Source organism: Buteo buteo, chromosome 2, assembly GCF_964188355.1.
Source record: "Buteo buteo chromosome 2, bButBut1.hap1.1, whole genome shotgun sequence".
In the NCBI taxonomy this organism is placed as follows: Eukaryota; Metazoa; Chordata; class Aves; order Accipitriformes; family Accipitridae; genus Buteo; species Buteo buteo.
Window position 1 is genome coordinate 5,917,824 of NC_134172.1, and position 17,083 is coordinate 5,934,906.

General features: G+C 41.5%; 1 protein-coding gene and 1 long non-coding RNA gene across 2 annotated transcripts in view; one reads left to right on the forward strand and one right to left on the reverse strand.

The window, feature by feature from the left end:
• DLEC1 (DLEC1 cilia and flagella associated protein) overlaps nucleotides 1-17,083 on the forward strand; it is a 39,540-nt gene that overhangs the window by 20,905 nt on the left and 1,552 nt on the right. The window contains exons 22-37 of the mRNA XM_075044570.1: nucleotides 873-983; nucleotides 2,405-2,535; nucleotides 3,566-3,751; nucleotides 4,235-4,302; nucleotides 5,465-5,616; nucleotides 6,157-6,260; nucleotides 7,205-7,275; nucleotides 8,136-8,353; nucleotides 9,305-9,439; nucleotides 11,332-11,454; nucleotides 12,242-12,336; nucleotides 12,428-12,512; nucleotides 13,051-13,251; nucleotides 14,129-14,290; nucleotides 15,307-15,460; nucleotides 16,035-16,155. Coding sequence (XP_074900671.1) covers nucleotides 873-983; nucleotides 2,405-2,535; nucleotides 3,566-3,751; nucleotides 4,235-4,302; nucleotides 5,465-5,616; nucleotides 6,157-6,260; nucleotides 7,205-7,275; nucleotides 8,136-8,353; nucleotides 9,305-9,439; nucleotides 11,332-11,454; nucleotides 12,242-12,336; nucleotides 12,428-12,512; nucleotides 13,051-13,251; nucleotides 14,129-14,290; nucleotides 15,307-15,460; nucleotides 16,035-16,155 — 2,117 coding nt within the window. The remainder of the gene's footprint in view (nucleotides 1-872; nucleotides 984-2,404; nucleotides 2,536-3,565; nucleotides 3,752-4,234; nucleotides 4,303-5,464; nucleotides 5,617-6,156; nucleotides 6,261-7,204; nucleotides 7,276-8,135; nucleotides 8,354-9,304; nucleotides 9,440-11,331; nucleotides 11,455-12,241; nucleotides 12,337-12,427; nucleotides 12,513-13,050; nucleotides 13,252-14,128; nucleotides 14,291-15,306; nucleotides 15,461-16,034; nucleotides 16,156-17,083) is intronic.
• Nucleotides 8,283-11,275, reverse strand: LOC142038799 (uncharacterized). The gene is made up of 3 exons (XR_012652700.1): nucleotides 9,638-11,275; nucleotides 9,213-9,314; nucleotides 8,283-8,418 (listed from the first exon to the last, which is right to left on the reverse strand). It is a non-coding gene; the product is annotated as an uncharacterized LOC142038799 (long non-coding RNA).

Genomic DNA, 17,083 nt, shown 5'->3' on the forward strand with positions numbered 1-17,083 from the left:
TGGCTACCCTCTGTGCCTGTGTTTAGGCAACTGAATCCTACACCATCTATACAGTCAATGGAGTCCAGGGAAGTATTCAGCTCCTCCTAAAATGGACACCTACTTTGGTCTATAGAATGCTCTCTAACACATACTAACTGGATGTCTGTTGGCCACAATGGTAGTGTGGATGCCCACTACACAGACAATTAGGTGACTTAGCCAGTAAGCTGAAACCTACTGTCAGCGCCTTGGTCATTCAGATCTACTCTGACATCCAGGGTTCAGCTCAGTTGCATACATAAAAGCATTCAGTGCCATCCAAGATGTCCTCAGGTGCCCAAGGGATCCTCACAGAGCATGTGGATGATATAGGACCTATAGGAAAACCTTTTGGAACAGCTGGAACCTAGGGGGAATATCCACAGCATTTTACATGGTATCTGATGCTCATGTGTGAGCAACTGAGTTGAACCCCTGGATTCATGCCATGTGCAGTTAGTCACTTAGGGGAGGTGCCAACACCAGGATTGTCTCTGTAGACCACCTCTCTAGTCAGAGGACAGAGATGGGGCACCTCTAGGATCCTGCTCCAATATCAGACATGTTGACTTCACCCTGGAAAGGCTTGTGACTGTGAGAGGGATAACAGTGACTCTGCTCCCAGCCCAGATGCCTCAGTTGGGCACCTGAAGTTATTTGAAATGAATGTAGGCATGAGGATCTTACGAATCATGGGGGAATTGTAATGCAAGCCTCAATAAACTGTATGTGTTGCTACCTGAAAGTGTCCTAAACCTGAGAATAACTCGGTCGTTATAGTCTTCTTTGATCTGAAGAGAAAATCTGAAAGAATCAGAGTTAGCTGAATGTCTGTCCTTTCTGTTTGGCAGCTCATTGGAAGTCAGGCAGCTTTCTGCTCCGTCACTGTCTTCCCAGCCAGTGGCACCTTAGGCCCAAATGAGGAAAAAGAATTCTGCGTAGAGCTGTCAGCTAACATCATGGTAAGTTTAAAAACTGATGCAATTTTTGTCAAAACAGCAACACTAGCATTCTCATCTCACCTCCATCTGGCAAGAGGAGGGATTTTTATATACAAAACATAATGCTCTTTTTTCTATACAATATCTCTGAAATTGCTTTGCTTTAGAGGTACCGTGGTTGAAGGCAAGAATTAAAGCAGTCCACATGGCGTGCAATTTTCTACCCTGCCTCTTTGTTTCTCAATTGTTCTTGTTTTCTTTCTTTCTTGAATGCCTATTCAATTACTCTTAATGCTTATCACTTTTCTTGGAGCATACAGATCGTCACTTTGAATTATCCTAAATTAAATGGAGCAGACTGGCATATATAGTATACTTTTGCTTTTCTGAATGCAACTGGTCTAATGACATTTTGATATTTGAAAACTTAAAAGGGTCTGATGGGACTCAGAGTCTGCAAAATAAGGTGTAGACTGCAGAGTTTACAAGCTTCAGGAATTCAGCCATAGACTTTATGGGGGCATTCAAACAGCTGATTTAATGCAACTAAATAAAGGAGTTTCCTGTAGGTATTGTGTATTAGTTCTCATTACAGTCACTGGAGACCTAAGTTTCATTTATTTGCTTAAGAGCAGGTTTTCAGTACTATCAGAGATGCCCTAGCAGATCTCAGATACCCATGTATGTCTAGCGTATGCGGCACAGGATCGCAGTAAACTTGAGCCTTCTTCATGGAAAGCTGGAAGCTCAATAGGACATGTAGGGCATCCAAAAAGGCACTTTTGCATATGGCTGGGGACCTGAATGCCATCCAAGCTAGATGCCTTGTACAATTAATGAATCACTGGAGTTTTAAAGCTCATATTTGGAGTTCACCTTTATAGGTGAACTCAAGGGCTCACATTTAGGGAGTTAGTTTTAGAAGTCTGAATCTGGAGCTGAATTCCAGTCTCTTATTTTATGCATGATGCGCTGATTCATGTATTGATAAGGCAAAAAAGAATAGTAAGCCAGAGTACTGGTGTGACTGGGCCACATAATTCATCCTACAAATCCTGCTTTTAAACCCAGGTAGAAATAAAACCTTGGTTTTGGAAGATTATTTAAGCATGACTAGAAATGATTAATGTTTGGAGCTTTAACACTTGCAGGAAGTGTGTCAAAAATCACTAATAGAGCAGGTTTAGGCTTATAGCCTGATGTGGGTACAAAGCCAAGAAATAGCCACAAATATTTAGCTTGGTACTGCCTTCTAAGAAAATCTGATGCTGGCAGAAAATGCACTTAAAACAATTCAGTAAAACTTTTCACGATTCTATTGTAGTTCTGGTTTTAGTCCAGTGAAGTTTATACACGTTTTCTAAATAAATTTCCTAATAAGGCTGCCTTTGCTCTGTGATATTTGCATCATTCACAAGGAAATTTGACTCTTTGCCTTTCAGGGTGAGCTGAAAGACCTTGCCCTTTCCTGTAGCATAGAAGACATGATTGAACCCCTCTTTCTGAGCATTTCTGGAGAAGTGAAAGGACTGCATGTCACCTACTCAGTACCTTGTGACAGTGGAGTTGCTAGGTAAATCAAGGGTTTACCCCTGAACTGAACAAAAATTACTTCTTCCCAAAGCAAAAGTACAGTAGAGAGGGGAAAAAACCACGTATCTCTGTAAACTTCATTCCTCTTCCTGCTGTAGGCAGCAAGGATAATAAAATGTGCTGGGACAATTCACTGAAGGTGCCTGTGTGAAGAAAATGTACTGGGTTTACACCCTAGCCAAATTCAGCATCTTCATAAGCCCAAGAGAAGACTGGAGAAGAGCACTAGTCCACTCCCACCATTGTTCAGCTGCAACAAAGTAAATTAACAACTGTGAATTCATTAATTCATGAATAATAAATTGGTGTGAAGTTAACTGCACAACTGCACATTAGTGAAACTCATGTTCATGTGTTGTGTCTGTTCTCCCTTGTGCTACTGGCACTTGCAACCTGCCAGTTGCCTTGATGCTTTTGTGTATAGAGAGCATGAAAAATTACCTTTCTTCCGGGTCACCAAAGTGTGGGACCTCTGCAGTCCTTCACGTGTCTGTGAGTAACAACTATTTTCTGGAATGCCCAAAATTTGCAAATTCAACTCTTAGGTGTGAATTTAGAATTACAGAATTATACCCAAGATCCTGTATTTTGGACCATTAAGTTTTGTTGTTGCACTGTGAAACGTGATATTAAAGAAAGATGAATATACTTCTCTTTGACTTGGTATATCTGACTGATTTTTATTTTATTTTTCTGATATGTAGCATCATTACTGTCTTTTGGAATATGCTCATCTTTATATATTTTTATATAAATAAAAATGGCTTTAATTTGGTAGGTCACCATGTTATACATGATAAAAATTTTACCCAAAATAAATCCTTATATGGATAGAAGTGAAAAAATGAAAAGCAGTAAATGCTGATGACAAAAATCATAGGCTGCATGGTCCTTTTGCACTGGTCACCACAATCACATTGCATATTGCACATTATTAAATCTACTGAAATTATCTGTGGCGTAACAAAACAAGACTGATGTTTTAACACTAATGTAATTTTTTCTGACAGTGACGAAAGACAAATGTTACAAAGCCCGTGTGATCTTCTTTTGGACTTTGGATCTGAAGTTGCATTCAAAGACATAGTAAAGCGTCAGCTAATTCTTACCAATCACACTGGAATCAGTGCTCCATTCAAACTAGAAGCTGAGTATTTTACTGCCTATTCACTTACTCCAGAACAAGGAATCTGCCTGTAAGTCTTGCTTTTCTGCATAATGACTCAAATATTAATTTAGGTCTGGATTAAATCTGAAATCAGGACAGAGTGCTATAACCTCTGTCACGAGATACACTTTCTGCAGTGCTCTGGTGGGGTTTTCTTAAGCTCTCTTACTCTGTGGTAATGAAACCTGCTGGTGAAGTTTCCTGCAGAAACAGCTGGATTGCAATGCAAGGATGGAAGATTTAGCTGGTGTAAATGGCAAAACACTCTTGTTGCCAATGGGCTTAAGCTGGTTTACACCGGCCAAGGCTCTGTTGTGTTAGACTGTACACAGAATCTTACAACTCTCAAGCTGATTCACTCTTAAGGATGTTACTTTCAAAAAATGCTTTGTAGGCAATCCCTCTTCAGGTTATAATGGCCGCTGATTTTGGAGTAAGGTAGAGCTGTTACTTTAGCAGAGTCTTTCTCATTTCACAGAATTGTCTTTGTGATTTTTTTAATTTTTTCAAGCTCCTCAAGCTACCTGGTGAAAAGAAGAGGGCCCGTCACAAAACATGCAGCCAGAAGAGCACAGTCAGGTATGAGAATAGTTGTTAATCCCCTCAGTGGAGAGAAGGCAAAAGCCAACTGACTACCATATTCAGCATTAAATGTGCCAGTCAGGCACCTCATTTCATTCTTGGAGTATCTGGCACAGTCTACACAGTTAAATGATTTAGTTCCTCAGTTCTTTCTTGAGTTTGAAAGCCCACATTGCATAAGCATTAGGTCAATCTCTCCCTTCCCGCCACCCCCTGCTTTCTCTCTCCCCCTCCCTTTCTTTCTCTCCTTTTTCTTGAAAACTACAGTCTAAAACAAAGGTGGGTGATTCTGGTGATAGTTCACTCCCAGGATCACTCCCAGCCCACAGTATGGATGACATGCATAACATTTGGCTATTTCCCTCCTATGCAGTCTTCCAATACCATTGCAGCAGGCTTTTTTCCCCTCAAACCCTTTTATATACCCTTCCCACTGTGGAAAGCTACAGCACAGCCCATCTATCATTTCTGTTGCATTGTACTGAAAAATAATAATATTTGGAGCCACATGAGACCCAGGGAGGGGGAAAATAAAGTGTGGATGCATCTTCTGTATCTAAAATAAAACTTGGACGTATTGGTACGTTGCCATAGTGTTTGGTATCTGTTAGAAAGACAGAGCTTTTCAGCTGTTGAATTAGTACTTAGGACTGCAAAAATGCTGTTCTGACAGATTCCATGCAAGCATATTGATTTAGAAGGCTAGGTGGCTCAGAATGTGGAAAGGCTTTGCTCTTTGTAATTCATTCTTTGTGTTGAAGAGCACACAGAGGTAAACAGGCTGCTGCTAATAGAAAGATAACCAGTTAGCACAAATTCCAGCTTATTTTTCTCAAACTGAGGGTGTGTTTTCATGTAACCAATTAGTGCCTTGCATATCCCAAAGAGTCCTGGATCAGGTTGTTGGAAGGGAGTCCTCCTATGAAATAATCTCTGCAAGAACTAACTCTCAAAAAACAAATTAAGACTCACTGCAGAAGGGAACTTGGGTAAAGTGGTATAAACGTGGGTTGTGTAAATGATCCCAGGTTTTTCTGAAGCCGGTGAGGTTAGGCTGATTAACACCAGCTAAAAATATGGTCCTATATATTCTTTGAAAGACTAACTTTGTTCCATTTCCTCAAAATTCATCAAACGCTTCTTTGCTATGCTCCTTCAGAGTTTGCAGCAGCAGTGTTGTCTCATGGGAAGGGAGTAGCTTTCCATATACAACCTTCCACAGGAACTCTGAAAGCCTTCCAGCAGCTAATCATAGAAATAACAGCTTACAACAACATGTGGGGAGAGTATCGGGATGATCTTTCCTGTAAGGTAGGTGGGGCTTTGGTTTTAAGTGAAGTATTGCTATAGCAGATTTTACACCAATTATATTTCCCAGATTCCTTTCTGTTAAAAATACTTTTTCAGTTTGTTAGGACTTCTGTAAAAATTCAGGGTAGATATTGCTATACCGCTGCCTCCAACAACATGGAAGGAACAATCGTTTGCTCTTGCAGTGCGTGGTTTAGTTTTGTGGTAACATGTTTATCCCTTGGGAGGTTTTCATGTGCCTTTAAAATGACTGGAGCAGTTTTGATTTATAAAATCTGTTTGGTAGCTGGCCAGTGCACTACTCTGCTCTACCAATACAATATAGTTTGCTGTATGGAAAAGCCACAGGAAAGCTGATGAATGTATGAGGTATTGCATTCTCCTGCTGAGAAGAGCTTTCGTTAGCATATGAATTAGATGCCGTCAAAAGAAACCAGTCAAAAATATTTGAAAAGCAAATCAGTTTTCAAAACATGCTTTTGTAACGGAGACAACTAAAGTTTTATCTTGATTCTAATAGCAAAAATTCATTTTTAATAGGTGGGAGACTTACAACCTAAATTAATTCCTATGCAAATGACTGTGAAAGGCTGTCCAATCTTCCTACAGATGACAGGACCACAAACAGAGCAACCCATAATAAGGTATAGCGCAAAATACTGTCAGAGAAGTCAGGGAATTAAATACCTTTGGACTATAGCCAACACACACACCTGTTTCCATCTTTTTGTGATATGAAAAGATCAGCAAAGTGACTGTCAAAGTACAATATCTGCTTCTATAACACCAATACATTTGTCTTTGCCAGCATAATTAGAAGAGAATCTGCATACAAGCCTTCTCAGGTTTACCAGCAATCACTGTTCTGGGTTTACAGTCATAGAAGTTCACCCAGTCCAGCCTCACCTGATTCTGTGGAGTTGGAAACTGGTACACAGTGGCAGTTGTCATCATCATCCACAGTCCATTTCTCCCTGTCCTTTTACATGGACCAGGAGAAATGCAGCCCCAAGGTAAATAGGGGCAGGGGAATGTTTAAGCCCTCTCATACAGCAAGGTGCATCTGCACATCTGGGTGAGGGGTAAGGGCTAGTTTACAGGGACCACGGCACTACACACTCAGCCAGCTGCCATGCAGTATGACTGCTTCTTTCTGACTTGAGAACAATTAGCATTGTGCATCATACTGCAGCCAAGAGCATTTGCAGTGTCAGCTCTGTAACGGGTCATAGAAAATGGATTTAGCTATCCACCATAAAAAAAAAAAATTATGCACCTCGAAATCTGTGTCTGACACAGGTCAGTCCACTGCTGTGTAGCCATTTGCTGCTGCTGCCAGAGTGTTTCGCAAAAGCTGACTTCACGTTTACCCTGAAACATCTGAGACAACTATGAAAACTGGAAAAAAGAGACTGATTAAATAAAGCAATATTGTACTTCACGGTATAGGCCACGCTTTACCTGATAGCCACTCTGAACAGATTGCCAGTGTAGCCAGATATGTTTCCACTGTTAAACAAATCTTTAATGATTTCAGACATTCACTTTTACTTTCTGCATGTACTGACAACAAGGTTCCCCCCCTCAGGTTTGGCACTCATGTCTCTGGAGGGCCTCCTGTCTTGCGGAGGGTCCAGCTCAACAATCCTACTCCCTTTGGTAAGAATGACTTTTGTACAGCAAACATCGACACTTGTGTTGCGCTCCTTATGATAATAAAAATCGAAGAACCCATTAACATGTTAATTAACAGGCCTACTTGTTTCCTAGTCAAGATGGTTTTTGTAAAAATAATGGTCGTATGTAAGAGGGTGTCTAAGCTGTTTTCTAACTTAGCTAGTACAGAACAATAATACGTGTTGTCAGGTCTTTATATGCATAGTAGTATTTATCATTACGGCATTACTGCCATGAATATTAGTTTGCTTTCTGGAACAGTAAAGCGGGTAAGCTCCAGCCAGAGTGTAGTAGAATATATGTAATTGACTTAATGTGTTGTTACTATGAAACTGCACATCCTATCCTAATGTGTCTGGGTTTATGCTCATTGAAATGATGGGAATTCAGGGTTTTCCATCCTGTTTTCTTAAATCTCTCACAGCACTAACCCTGGTGAATCAGATGTGCTACCTGCTTCTTAGTGGCATCATCTGGCTCTTCTGTGTTTAGTCTTTTTATCTCAAGTGAAATTTTAAGCTCTTCAGAGCAAAGGTCAATCACTTTTTTTTTTCTTTTTTTCCCAGAATGCCACCAAACACATTTGCTTAACAAACAAAATACTCATAATTTACTTTAATGTTATTAAAAGTATAATTTAGGACCTAGAGAGTGGACAAGCTGTAATAAGAGCAAGCATGCACAGTCTTTACAACAAGCATGGAAGGCTTAAGATATGCTTTAATACAAATCCAGTTGCTAAACAGAAATTTGTTACTTGGTATTCTGGTTCTCCAGTACCAACTAAGCTATGAGTCTTCTCAATGACCAGAAATAACTGTCCTTTCTCCTTTTCAATTCAGACATCCGCCTGGACTGGGAAATTTACAACCAAGAGCAAGATGATAAAAAGCTGGTGGACCTGTTGATGTTCTTTGGAGACCCTTTTCCTCCTGAGGACATGGATGAAAATGAGACTGCATCAATTGGTAGCACCTCAGAGTCAGAGATCGTGTTAAAGTTGGATCAAACTGCCATTCCCTGCGGAAGCATTTATCCAGCTTCGCAAACCACAGATGAGGTCAGCTGTTAGTCTGTTTTTTATACTGCTGCTGAGATACATGATGGGTTTCTTGGCATGAAAGGCTGAAAACAATAACACACGATATAACTCGTAACTAAGAGCTAGATTGTTAAAAGGAATGTCAGCTCCTCTCATGGCAAATAGATCTTCAGCTTCTCCTTTTCTTAAAATTGTTAGAGAAGCTGATGAGATACTTCTTAAAATACTGTCATTGAAAAACTAATGCCATATTTACATGAAAGTGTTATGATATCTAAAACTCCTTAATTTAGGTCTGCTTTTCTCATGGGTCCTGTATGGTGTCAATGTGTGCCATAGTCAGGGAGCAGAACCTAACCTGCGAAGTTCAAATTGCAGCTAATGATGTGGAGGTATTTATCCCAGTGCTAAAGTTAGATTGGTTCTGTTACTCTGTTAGAATATGGTAACATCTATTACACGTGAAGTTTGATTATAGTATGGCAATTTACTGTCTTCAAGAGCTGGGAGTGACAAGGAGAAGGTATCATGCAGGATATGTATATTTTTCTGGCAAAAGCTTTACAGAAAAGGTATTAAAATCACATTTTCTCTCCTTCAGCACAGAAGGCATAGTTGTTTTGAATATACCTCTAACCTTTCTTGTGCAACAAGGGAACATTATTGCCCTGGAGTGCTGGTTTGTATAATGGGTCAGAGATGTCACAGTTGAGTGCTTCTCTTGGTAGAACAGGACCCAAGAGTGCACATTTTCCAAGGAGTTCAGGAGCAGTTTCAGGAGAGCAAACCCATGCATGAAAAAAATGAATGCACAGGACGCATCCACATGTCCAGCTTTTGTGCCAGAAAAAAAGAAACTGGAGTTGGCCTTACTTACTGACCAGTGCAGCAGTTCCCTGTACACTTCACTTGCATTCCTCCTTTGCAGCGTAACAGTTTTAACCATTCCCCACCCTTGTGTCTCTGCAGTCTTCAGACTCTGACAACAAAGAGAAGGAAATCATCACTCAAGAACCTACAATACAGAAAATCGTCTCTGTACTTATACGACCTCATGAAGGGGTTCCTGCAGACAACCCCTACTCCATTACCCCAAGACAGATAGTAAGCTTTTACATTTTCTTTGTGCTTAGATTTAGCCTATTTTCTGCAGGGCAGAGGAGACAGAGAAGCAGGAGGAGGTAGCTTTGGTTTGGGGTAGAGCCTACTAAGCAGTGAAACAGCAGGCTGGGAGGCTTTGCGATCTTGAAGATGACCATGAGAAGAGTTTGCAAAGTCAGCAGAAAAAAGAAAGTGCCTTACCTACATTTCAGCAGTTAACTGGTGACTGGAATTAAGTGTTCAGTTGTACTAGGCTCTCTAGAGTGGCATCTCTGGTCTTCTCACTTGGGTTGCCTTGGTGTGGCATTAGGTGGGAGGCATCCAGCCTGGAACTTTGGAAGCATGGTATTTAACCAGGGCAGATTTGCTAAGTAGACGTGGCAGAGTCGGAAAGCAGGCTGCTGGGAAAGGGGTGCTCTGTACACAACTCTTTTGGATAAACTGTTGTAACCCACAGTACTTCAAAAGTAACTGGTGCAAATAGGGGCCACAGTGTCACAATTCCTTAGGAATAAGACAAAGCAAAGACAGCACTGGAAAGATCTAACTGTGAGTGACGGGGTTGCCCAAAACATCAGTGTGTCAATTTTGATTCTTAAATATTAGCAAGTTTTTTTGCCAAAGGGTTTCAGTTACAAGTGAGAATGAGCTAAAGATTACATAAAAGAAATAATTACAGAAATGGCATCTCAAAGAAATGAAGCCTACAGTCAGCTCTGGGATGATTGAGGCTGTGATAGTTCAGATAAACAAGTGCCTCACTGTGGAGGCAGCCTCTGTCGGGTGTAGCCAGCAGCGAGCTTGGCCCATGTGGAATGGAGTTGATGCCTATGCAGTCATTTAAGCAGTCCTCTGCAGAAATGTTCTCCATGTTTCTGCTATTGCTCCGGGAAGGTCTGTTAGCTCAGGTGTTGTGCAGCACAGCTGGCCAGACCTGGCTTAAGTCCATGTCTGAACAGCTAAGATCTCTATGACCACAATGCACGGACCCTGCAGTGTTATAGGATGCGACAGTGCTTACTAGCTCTGCTCTGGCCCCGCTAGACCTTAGGCAGAGCTTTCTTATGCTCCTTACCACCCTGAGCAGGGAAACACAGAGAGCCAAGCTAGTTTTGCTTCTACTGAATGTAGGTCCAGCAAGACCAAACATCTTGTCCTGTGATCACAGGAGATGGGAGAGTGTGTGTCCGCACAGCACTAGCCTGAGAGCAGTACATGGCACATGGCCCCTGAGCTTACAAACTCGGCTAGACATGAATTGGCTCTGCAGGGAGGTGGCAAAGGTTTTTCTGCAGCAATAGCAGGATTTAATCATAACCCACATATATTTCTGCAGCAATAGCAGGACTTAACTGTAACATGCATAATGCACCTGAAGAAAGCAGAATCTATTCAACCTGTAAATCCACTGTAGCTGGATAGTGCATTCGATTACATTCCCTGCTGTCATATAAAATAAAAAAATAGCCAGGAGTATAGTGAGCTGTAAAATACTCTTAATTCACGCTTGTAACTCTTCAAAAAATATCTCTTTCATCTGTGAGTGCTGTCAGTTGTGGGAGAATCATCTGAGTTAGTTAGCTATGGAGTAAGTGAGCAGAACTGGGTATTTTTAAAAACAAGCAAACAGGTATGTGTATATATATTTATGTACTTACAGAGTTGGTCTGTCACTGTGGGTAAACTCTGTTGATGCTAAAAAGCGGCTACACTGGTATTTGCAGCTGAAATAATTGTCAGTTTTGTTGTTACATGTTGTCATTTTAGGGCAAGCCTGAGCATAGCCCATCCCCAGGAGATCTCATGCTGCTTGTGCAACTCAGTTTTAGCAGCTGAGGATGCTTGTGCAATCCCAGGCAGCTCCCTGCACTACTGAACTGTTCTCTCGACTGCAGGTGGTTCCAGGAGGTGGCAGCATCTCCGTTTGCATCTCCTTCACCCCACGCGTCCTCCCAGAGACCGTGACTGAAGTGCAGTGTGAAGGGTTTGTGCTGGGTTTCATGAGCCTAGACGACAAGGTAAACTGACTCCCACAGCAAGGCTAAAGATTGCTAGAAAATAATCGTTTCCCTTCCTGTAATTTATGTACAGTCTGCTGTGTACCTGGCCAGTCTGTATAAACAGTCCTGTTCCTGCTACCCTGTACATCCTTCCTTAACTAGGGTGGTTCATTTGTTGTATTTGCCTTTTAGCTTGGAAGCATTCTGGGGTGGGAATGTCACCATCTTCTTACATTGTCTGGTGCAGTAGACCCCAGACAAAAGCCCAGGGTTTGAAACGCTATCACAACATCAGGTTTTATTGATAACAATAGTTAACAATGGGACTGAGACTCAGGACTGCTGAGTTCTGTTCCTGGCTCTGCATCCACCTTCCTGTGTGAATTTGGACAGCATATCTCTCCTCTGGGAAACTTCCTCTTCAACAACTGCAAGTGCAGCTCACAGGCTAATGTGAAGCTTGAATAGTGTTTTATGAATTGCTCCGCAGTTCTCTGACATGAATCATTGCAAAGGTGCAAGGTATAATGAATGAATGATAATAGAATATTTAATAAAAACGTCCCTAATGCTCCTGATTCCTGGAGGAAGAAACATCTGCGCCTGTATTAACCACAGCCATTCAGAGTTCAACTACTGCTTAGCTTTTTGCTGTTCCTTGCATGTTACCACCATGTCTTACAAACAGGCAATACACTGTCAAGCAGAATCCTATTTTGGCTAACAGCCTCTCGGGCTAAAAGTAGGGGTTTGGGTTTTAGTGCTATCATTTTACGCATTGTTTTTGTTCTCATTTTGTTGTCAGCTTGCAAAGACAGTGCCTAATAAAGTGCATCGCAGACATGGCTATGAAGCTCCACCGTTACGAGTAGACATGCAAGCTTTCCTAAGTCATGCTCTGTAAGTATCATCTCACAGACGGCTGGTACGCTCGCAGAATGAATCAGCCTGGAGGGCAGCGCTCTGACCAGCTCCGATTCTTTACACTCAGGTTAAAAGTAGACACGGATCATGACAGAGGAATGGTGTTTTATTCAATGGCAAGTGATCTCGTACCAGAGCAGCCTCTGTTAGGAGTAAGTATTTCACGCACTGATGTATTCAGCTGGTTTGTGCTGCTGTGCTACTGTAAGAATTCAGAGCTGTGTGCACATGGTTTTTAAAATGCATCTTTATCCCCAGTAGCCTCATGTTGCAATTTTCTATATTGCACATAACAAGATAGGTAAAACAAAAGGGCTACAAGTATTTATCAGCTAGGAATAAGCAAAGCTGAGCTCAGACAATGGCTATTTTATACATCTTTTTTCTTTGTAGCGGAGTTTGTAAATAGAAAAATAAGTACTTATTTTCAGGACATAAAGGTCTGATAGCAGAATGAGTCACTTAGTGGCCTGGTCAGTTTCTGTGACCCGTGACATTCAAAGACTTTTTATTACATTATTTATATTTTGTTTTTTTACTCAAGAAATTTTGAAAAACACGAGTAGAAAATACTGGGTTGCTTTGGGGTAAAGTCCTTCAGATCCCCAGTGGTGCTGAATGACCAGACAGACTAGCACAAACCTCTCAAGGGAGTTACAACTAACCAGTTTTGCATCATTTCTCCACCAGGTTTTGACAGATTCGGTAATGACTCAGAGTTTGAAACTCATCAATTGCACTAAGGTTCCTCTGTACTTCAGGCTCCTTCTGTCTACGCCCTTCAGCCTATCCAGCACAGATCCCAAAAAGAGCACCAAAACATTCCACAGCAAGAAGGAGGAAAAAGAACAGCATCCGCAACTTGTACTTTATCCACAGCAAAACATGCTGGTAGGCTCAAAAACAATAATCCTGTGCCAGAATAGATAGTTCAGTAATTGGTGTGTTAGCATGGCCCAGATGAACCACAAGAAAAATACAACCAGTGTAGAAATCTGCCGATTTCAGGGGAAATAGTGGTATATTAGCAAATGCCAATTATTGCAGCTTTGCCTGCTCTATTGCAGATACAAAGTATTTTTCTGCAGTGGTGCTGATGTGCTTTTCTCATCAACTCTGACCTGTTGCAAGGTCCTGTGGTTTTTGGAGCTCACCTAAATCAATAGCCATATATATATGCTGGACAAATTAAAAGATTTCCAAAGATTGCAGGCCCTCATTTCTTTAAATTAGATGCCGGCAGTGCAAACAGAGAAAAATTGTGTTCGTTTTGGGTGTGCACAATGACATTAAAGGAAACGAAGTCCTGGAGTCAAGAATTAGCTAGGGTGCAAAGAATGAGCAACAGTTGCATTTTTGAAGTGTGCTTCTCATTTTTCAGTGTTCATTTTGACACAGACACACAGGTCTTAATTCTGCGTGTGCAGGAAGAAAGAAGACTTACATGTTTAAGACAGCTTTGGGAGTATGGCGTTTGTAACCTCAGGAATTTAGAACTTTTGTCTCGCTAGAGACTGTTTGTTCCCTGTGGTTCGGAGATTAGCTGTTCACCTTTACATTCCATCTCCGTGTACTGGATTCATAGGAAATAGCCGTGTTTTTTCTTTAATTATAATGCTTTGTTCCAGTGGGAATTTGGTTGCTGGCATGACACCTTTTGGTTCCAGTGGGAAAATCTGTGCCTGGGCCTTTCAGCAATGTTTACTTTGGATTTCCTGCACAACAGTGTCTTCTTATGTGATGGTCATCTGAATTCCTCTTCCCACAGGTGAAAGTGTCATTCCACACAACTCTGGAGTTACTTACGTATCAACATTTGCCAGATGCCCAGCTGCTTCCTGGATTCCAAGTGCTCCAGTTTGAGAACGGAGAGAGAAAGCTGAAGTTTAATCAAAATTTGGTCATTGAACATAGTAACCGCACTACCCAGGTAAGATCAGAATAAGATCTCTGGGCCCTGACTGAGAAAGGGCTGTGTTTCATCAACATCTCTGACTCAGAATCAATGTGCCTTAGGATTTACTGGGCTTTGAAATACACCCACCTCTAGAGTAAATGGTGTCATCCAGTTAAAGTGAATGGCCACGGGTTTGCCAAAGGAGACAGCTCTCTATTGAGACTGCAGGTGACTTTCGGAGGGACGGAGCGATTTGGGGTCAGCACCCTGGTGCTCGTACCCCAGCTCTCTGCACAGCACGACAGCCCGATGATACGGCTCAATCAAAGGGCAGCACACCCGATGTCAGTGTGACTCTCAACGTCCTTCTGAGACACGGGGTCAGGACTGTCTCGGCGAATGTGCCAGCGACTGAGTCACCAAGCATTGCCTCCTGCAGTACCCAAGTGCTTCTTGAACATCTCCCAAGTCTGTCTAATTCATGTGGTGTGGTCACAGCCCACACACATTTAAAGACCGATCCCTTCCAGATGGAAAGCTACAAACTCCCCCAAGTCTTCAGCAGTTCTAGTACACTGCAGGCATTTTTTTTATTTCATACCAGGTATTTCGGAGGACTGATCTGCGTAAGATTCAAGCACCATATCTAAGATACAGTCAATTTAATAATAATCTCGGGCAATTTGCACAAATTGAATGACTCACAGTGGGCCATATACAGTCCTAAGGGACGACAAGATGCTGTAATGTCTGCATCTCTCAGAAAACCCTTGTAACAAATCAGAATGTTCACTCTGTGTTACTTCATTAAGACCACAGTGTCTGGTTTGAAAACCTATCCCAAAACAGTAAAATAAGCAACAACTTAATTCACTCAAAGCTGCAGAATGGGGAATTGACTCTGACAAAAGAACACAGAACAACTACTCTTGACTCAGTGCTTGGGGTTAAGAATGATCCAGCTGTAGCAGGTATTATTAAAGCTCTATAAAAGTAAGTGGGTTGGTTTTTTTTTTTTCTTTCTCCTTTCCCTTTCCTCTGTTTTGCAGCTGGTCCCAGTGACTGCATACCTCACTGTTCCAGTTCTGGAGCTCTCTTGTGACACGGTTGATTTCAAGACCTGCTTTGTTGCACAGACCAAGACTGAACATGTCTTCTTGTGTAACAGGAGTGGCTGTAGAAGTTACTGGGCTGCTTTGCTGGGTATTCTGGTTTTGCAATTGGATTTCCTTGTTACATAGTTTTGCTTTTCAGTGTTTTTATTTAGTAAGACTGAATGCACTCACTCAATATATAGCCACTATATGATGATGTTGGCTGCAAGCATATCAGGTCTGCTTCTGTTCTCACTTTTTTTTTTTTTTTTGACATCAGTGTATCTCTACTGATTTCAGCAGTTACTCCAGATTGAACCAAAAGATTGAATCACAACACTCACAAGTACTGGACATGCTTTGCTCATTTATAACGCTGTCCTAAGATGCAACAAGAAGCAGTAGCTCCTCGTGAGTTCGGTTTGAGCTTGTGTCTAATAATGTTAACAGGTGGGCTTCAAAAGAAAGACAATCAGGGCCTTATTATTTTGACGTGGAGACCACTGATCACTCCCCTTGATTAGAGGATGACAACAGAAACTGGCCACATGCACAGAGAGCCTCTGATGATAGTGCAGGACATGATTTACTAGTTGGTGCATTGTTTTGAGTGCTACGTGCTGTGCAAACTTGTACAAAGGGTCTTGTATTGCTTTGTTTGATATTTGCCCCTTTCATTGCAGATGAACAGGAAAGCCATAACAACCTGGAAGTCTTTTCTGTCTCCCCGACTAATGGCATTTTGGAGGCACGTGAAGGCGACCCACCTACCAAAGAGATTCTGCAGATCAGCTTTACTGCAAGGTACAGTTAACAGGACTGAAATCTTGCTGTTATTCCCTGTCAAGCCCAGACTTCTATTGCGAGTAGTCACTGAAAGCAAAGAGCAGTTCTGCTCTGTTCTTGTGTTATCAGGCTGCTCATTTTGCTTCTAACACTTGCCAGTCCTGGGCTTCCAGCTGATACTTTTTCCATATTAACAGTATTCCCTACACTGCTCCCACATATGGGATTTCTTTTGGATTTGGCACCCAGAATTTCAGACCTGAGATTTACCTACTCAAAATCATGCTGTTTCAACAGTTGGCATGACACACAGACTACGTACCACTGGACAAAATTCCTTTTTTTAGGGCAATGTCTTCAACAGAGAGCAAATCTCAGGCCTGTAATTCAGTGCAGAGGCTGATACAACAGCTGAGTCCTTTATGCATCCACAGCACTTTATTAGGACAGAGGGAGAAATGTGTCTGGAGTAGTTCAGAATTCTAGTAAAGCATGTTTGTCATGCAGGAAAGTGCAGTGTCTTTTGCAGTCAGTCTCGGGGACCTTCATTATAGTTTGTGGCTTCTCTCTAGAAGAAACTTTTGCAAGTCCTTTACCTCCCTACCGGGATTCAGAGTAACTCCTGATGGAGCAAAATGTTGTTCTCATACAGTGATACAATTTGTTCTACCCTTGCTTAGCCTGGTGCAATGTTTAGTGCTAGAGTCATGTTGATGTTTGACAAGAAAGAAAAAAAAAATCCATCTATTTTCGTTGCCTCTAATCCAAAGGTTTTCTACACAACAAAGATAATGTGAGCTGCAAGCAAATGACAGCAAAGAACAGAAGAGAGCAGAGGAAAATTACTTTCATTGTCCTATAAACATCTAATATCATTCTAATTATGTTTATGGACATCTTATCATTTTGTCAAGGGTAGGAATTAGTTGTGAATGGCTGAGGTAGT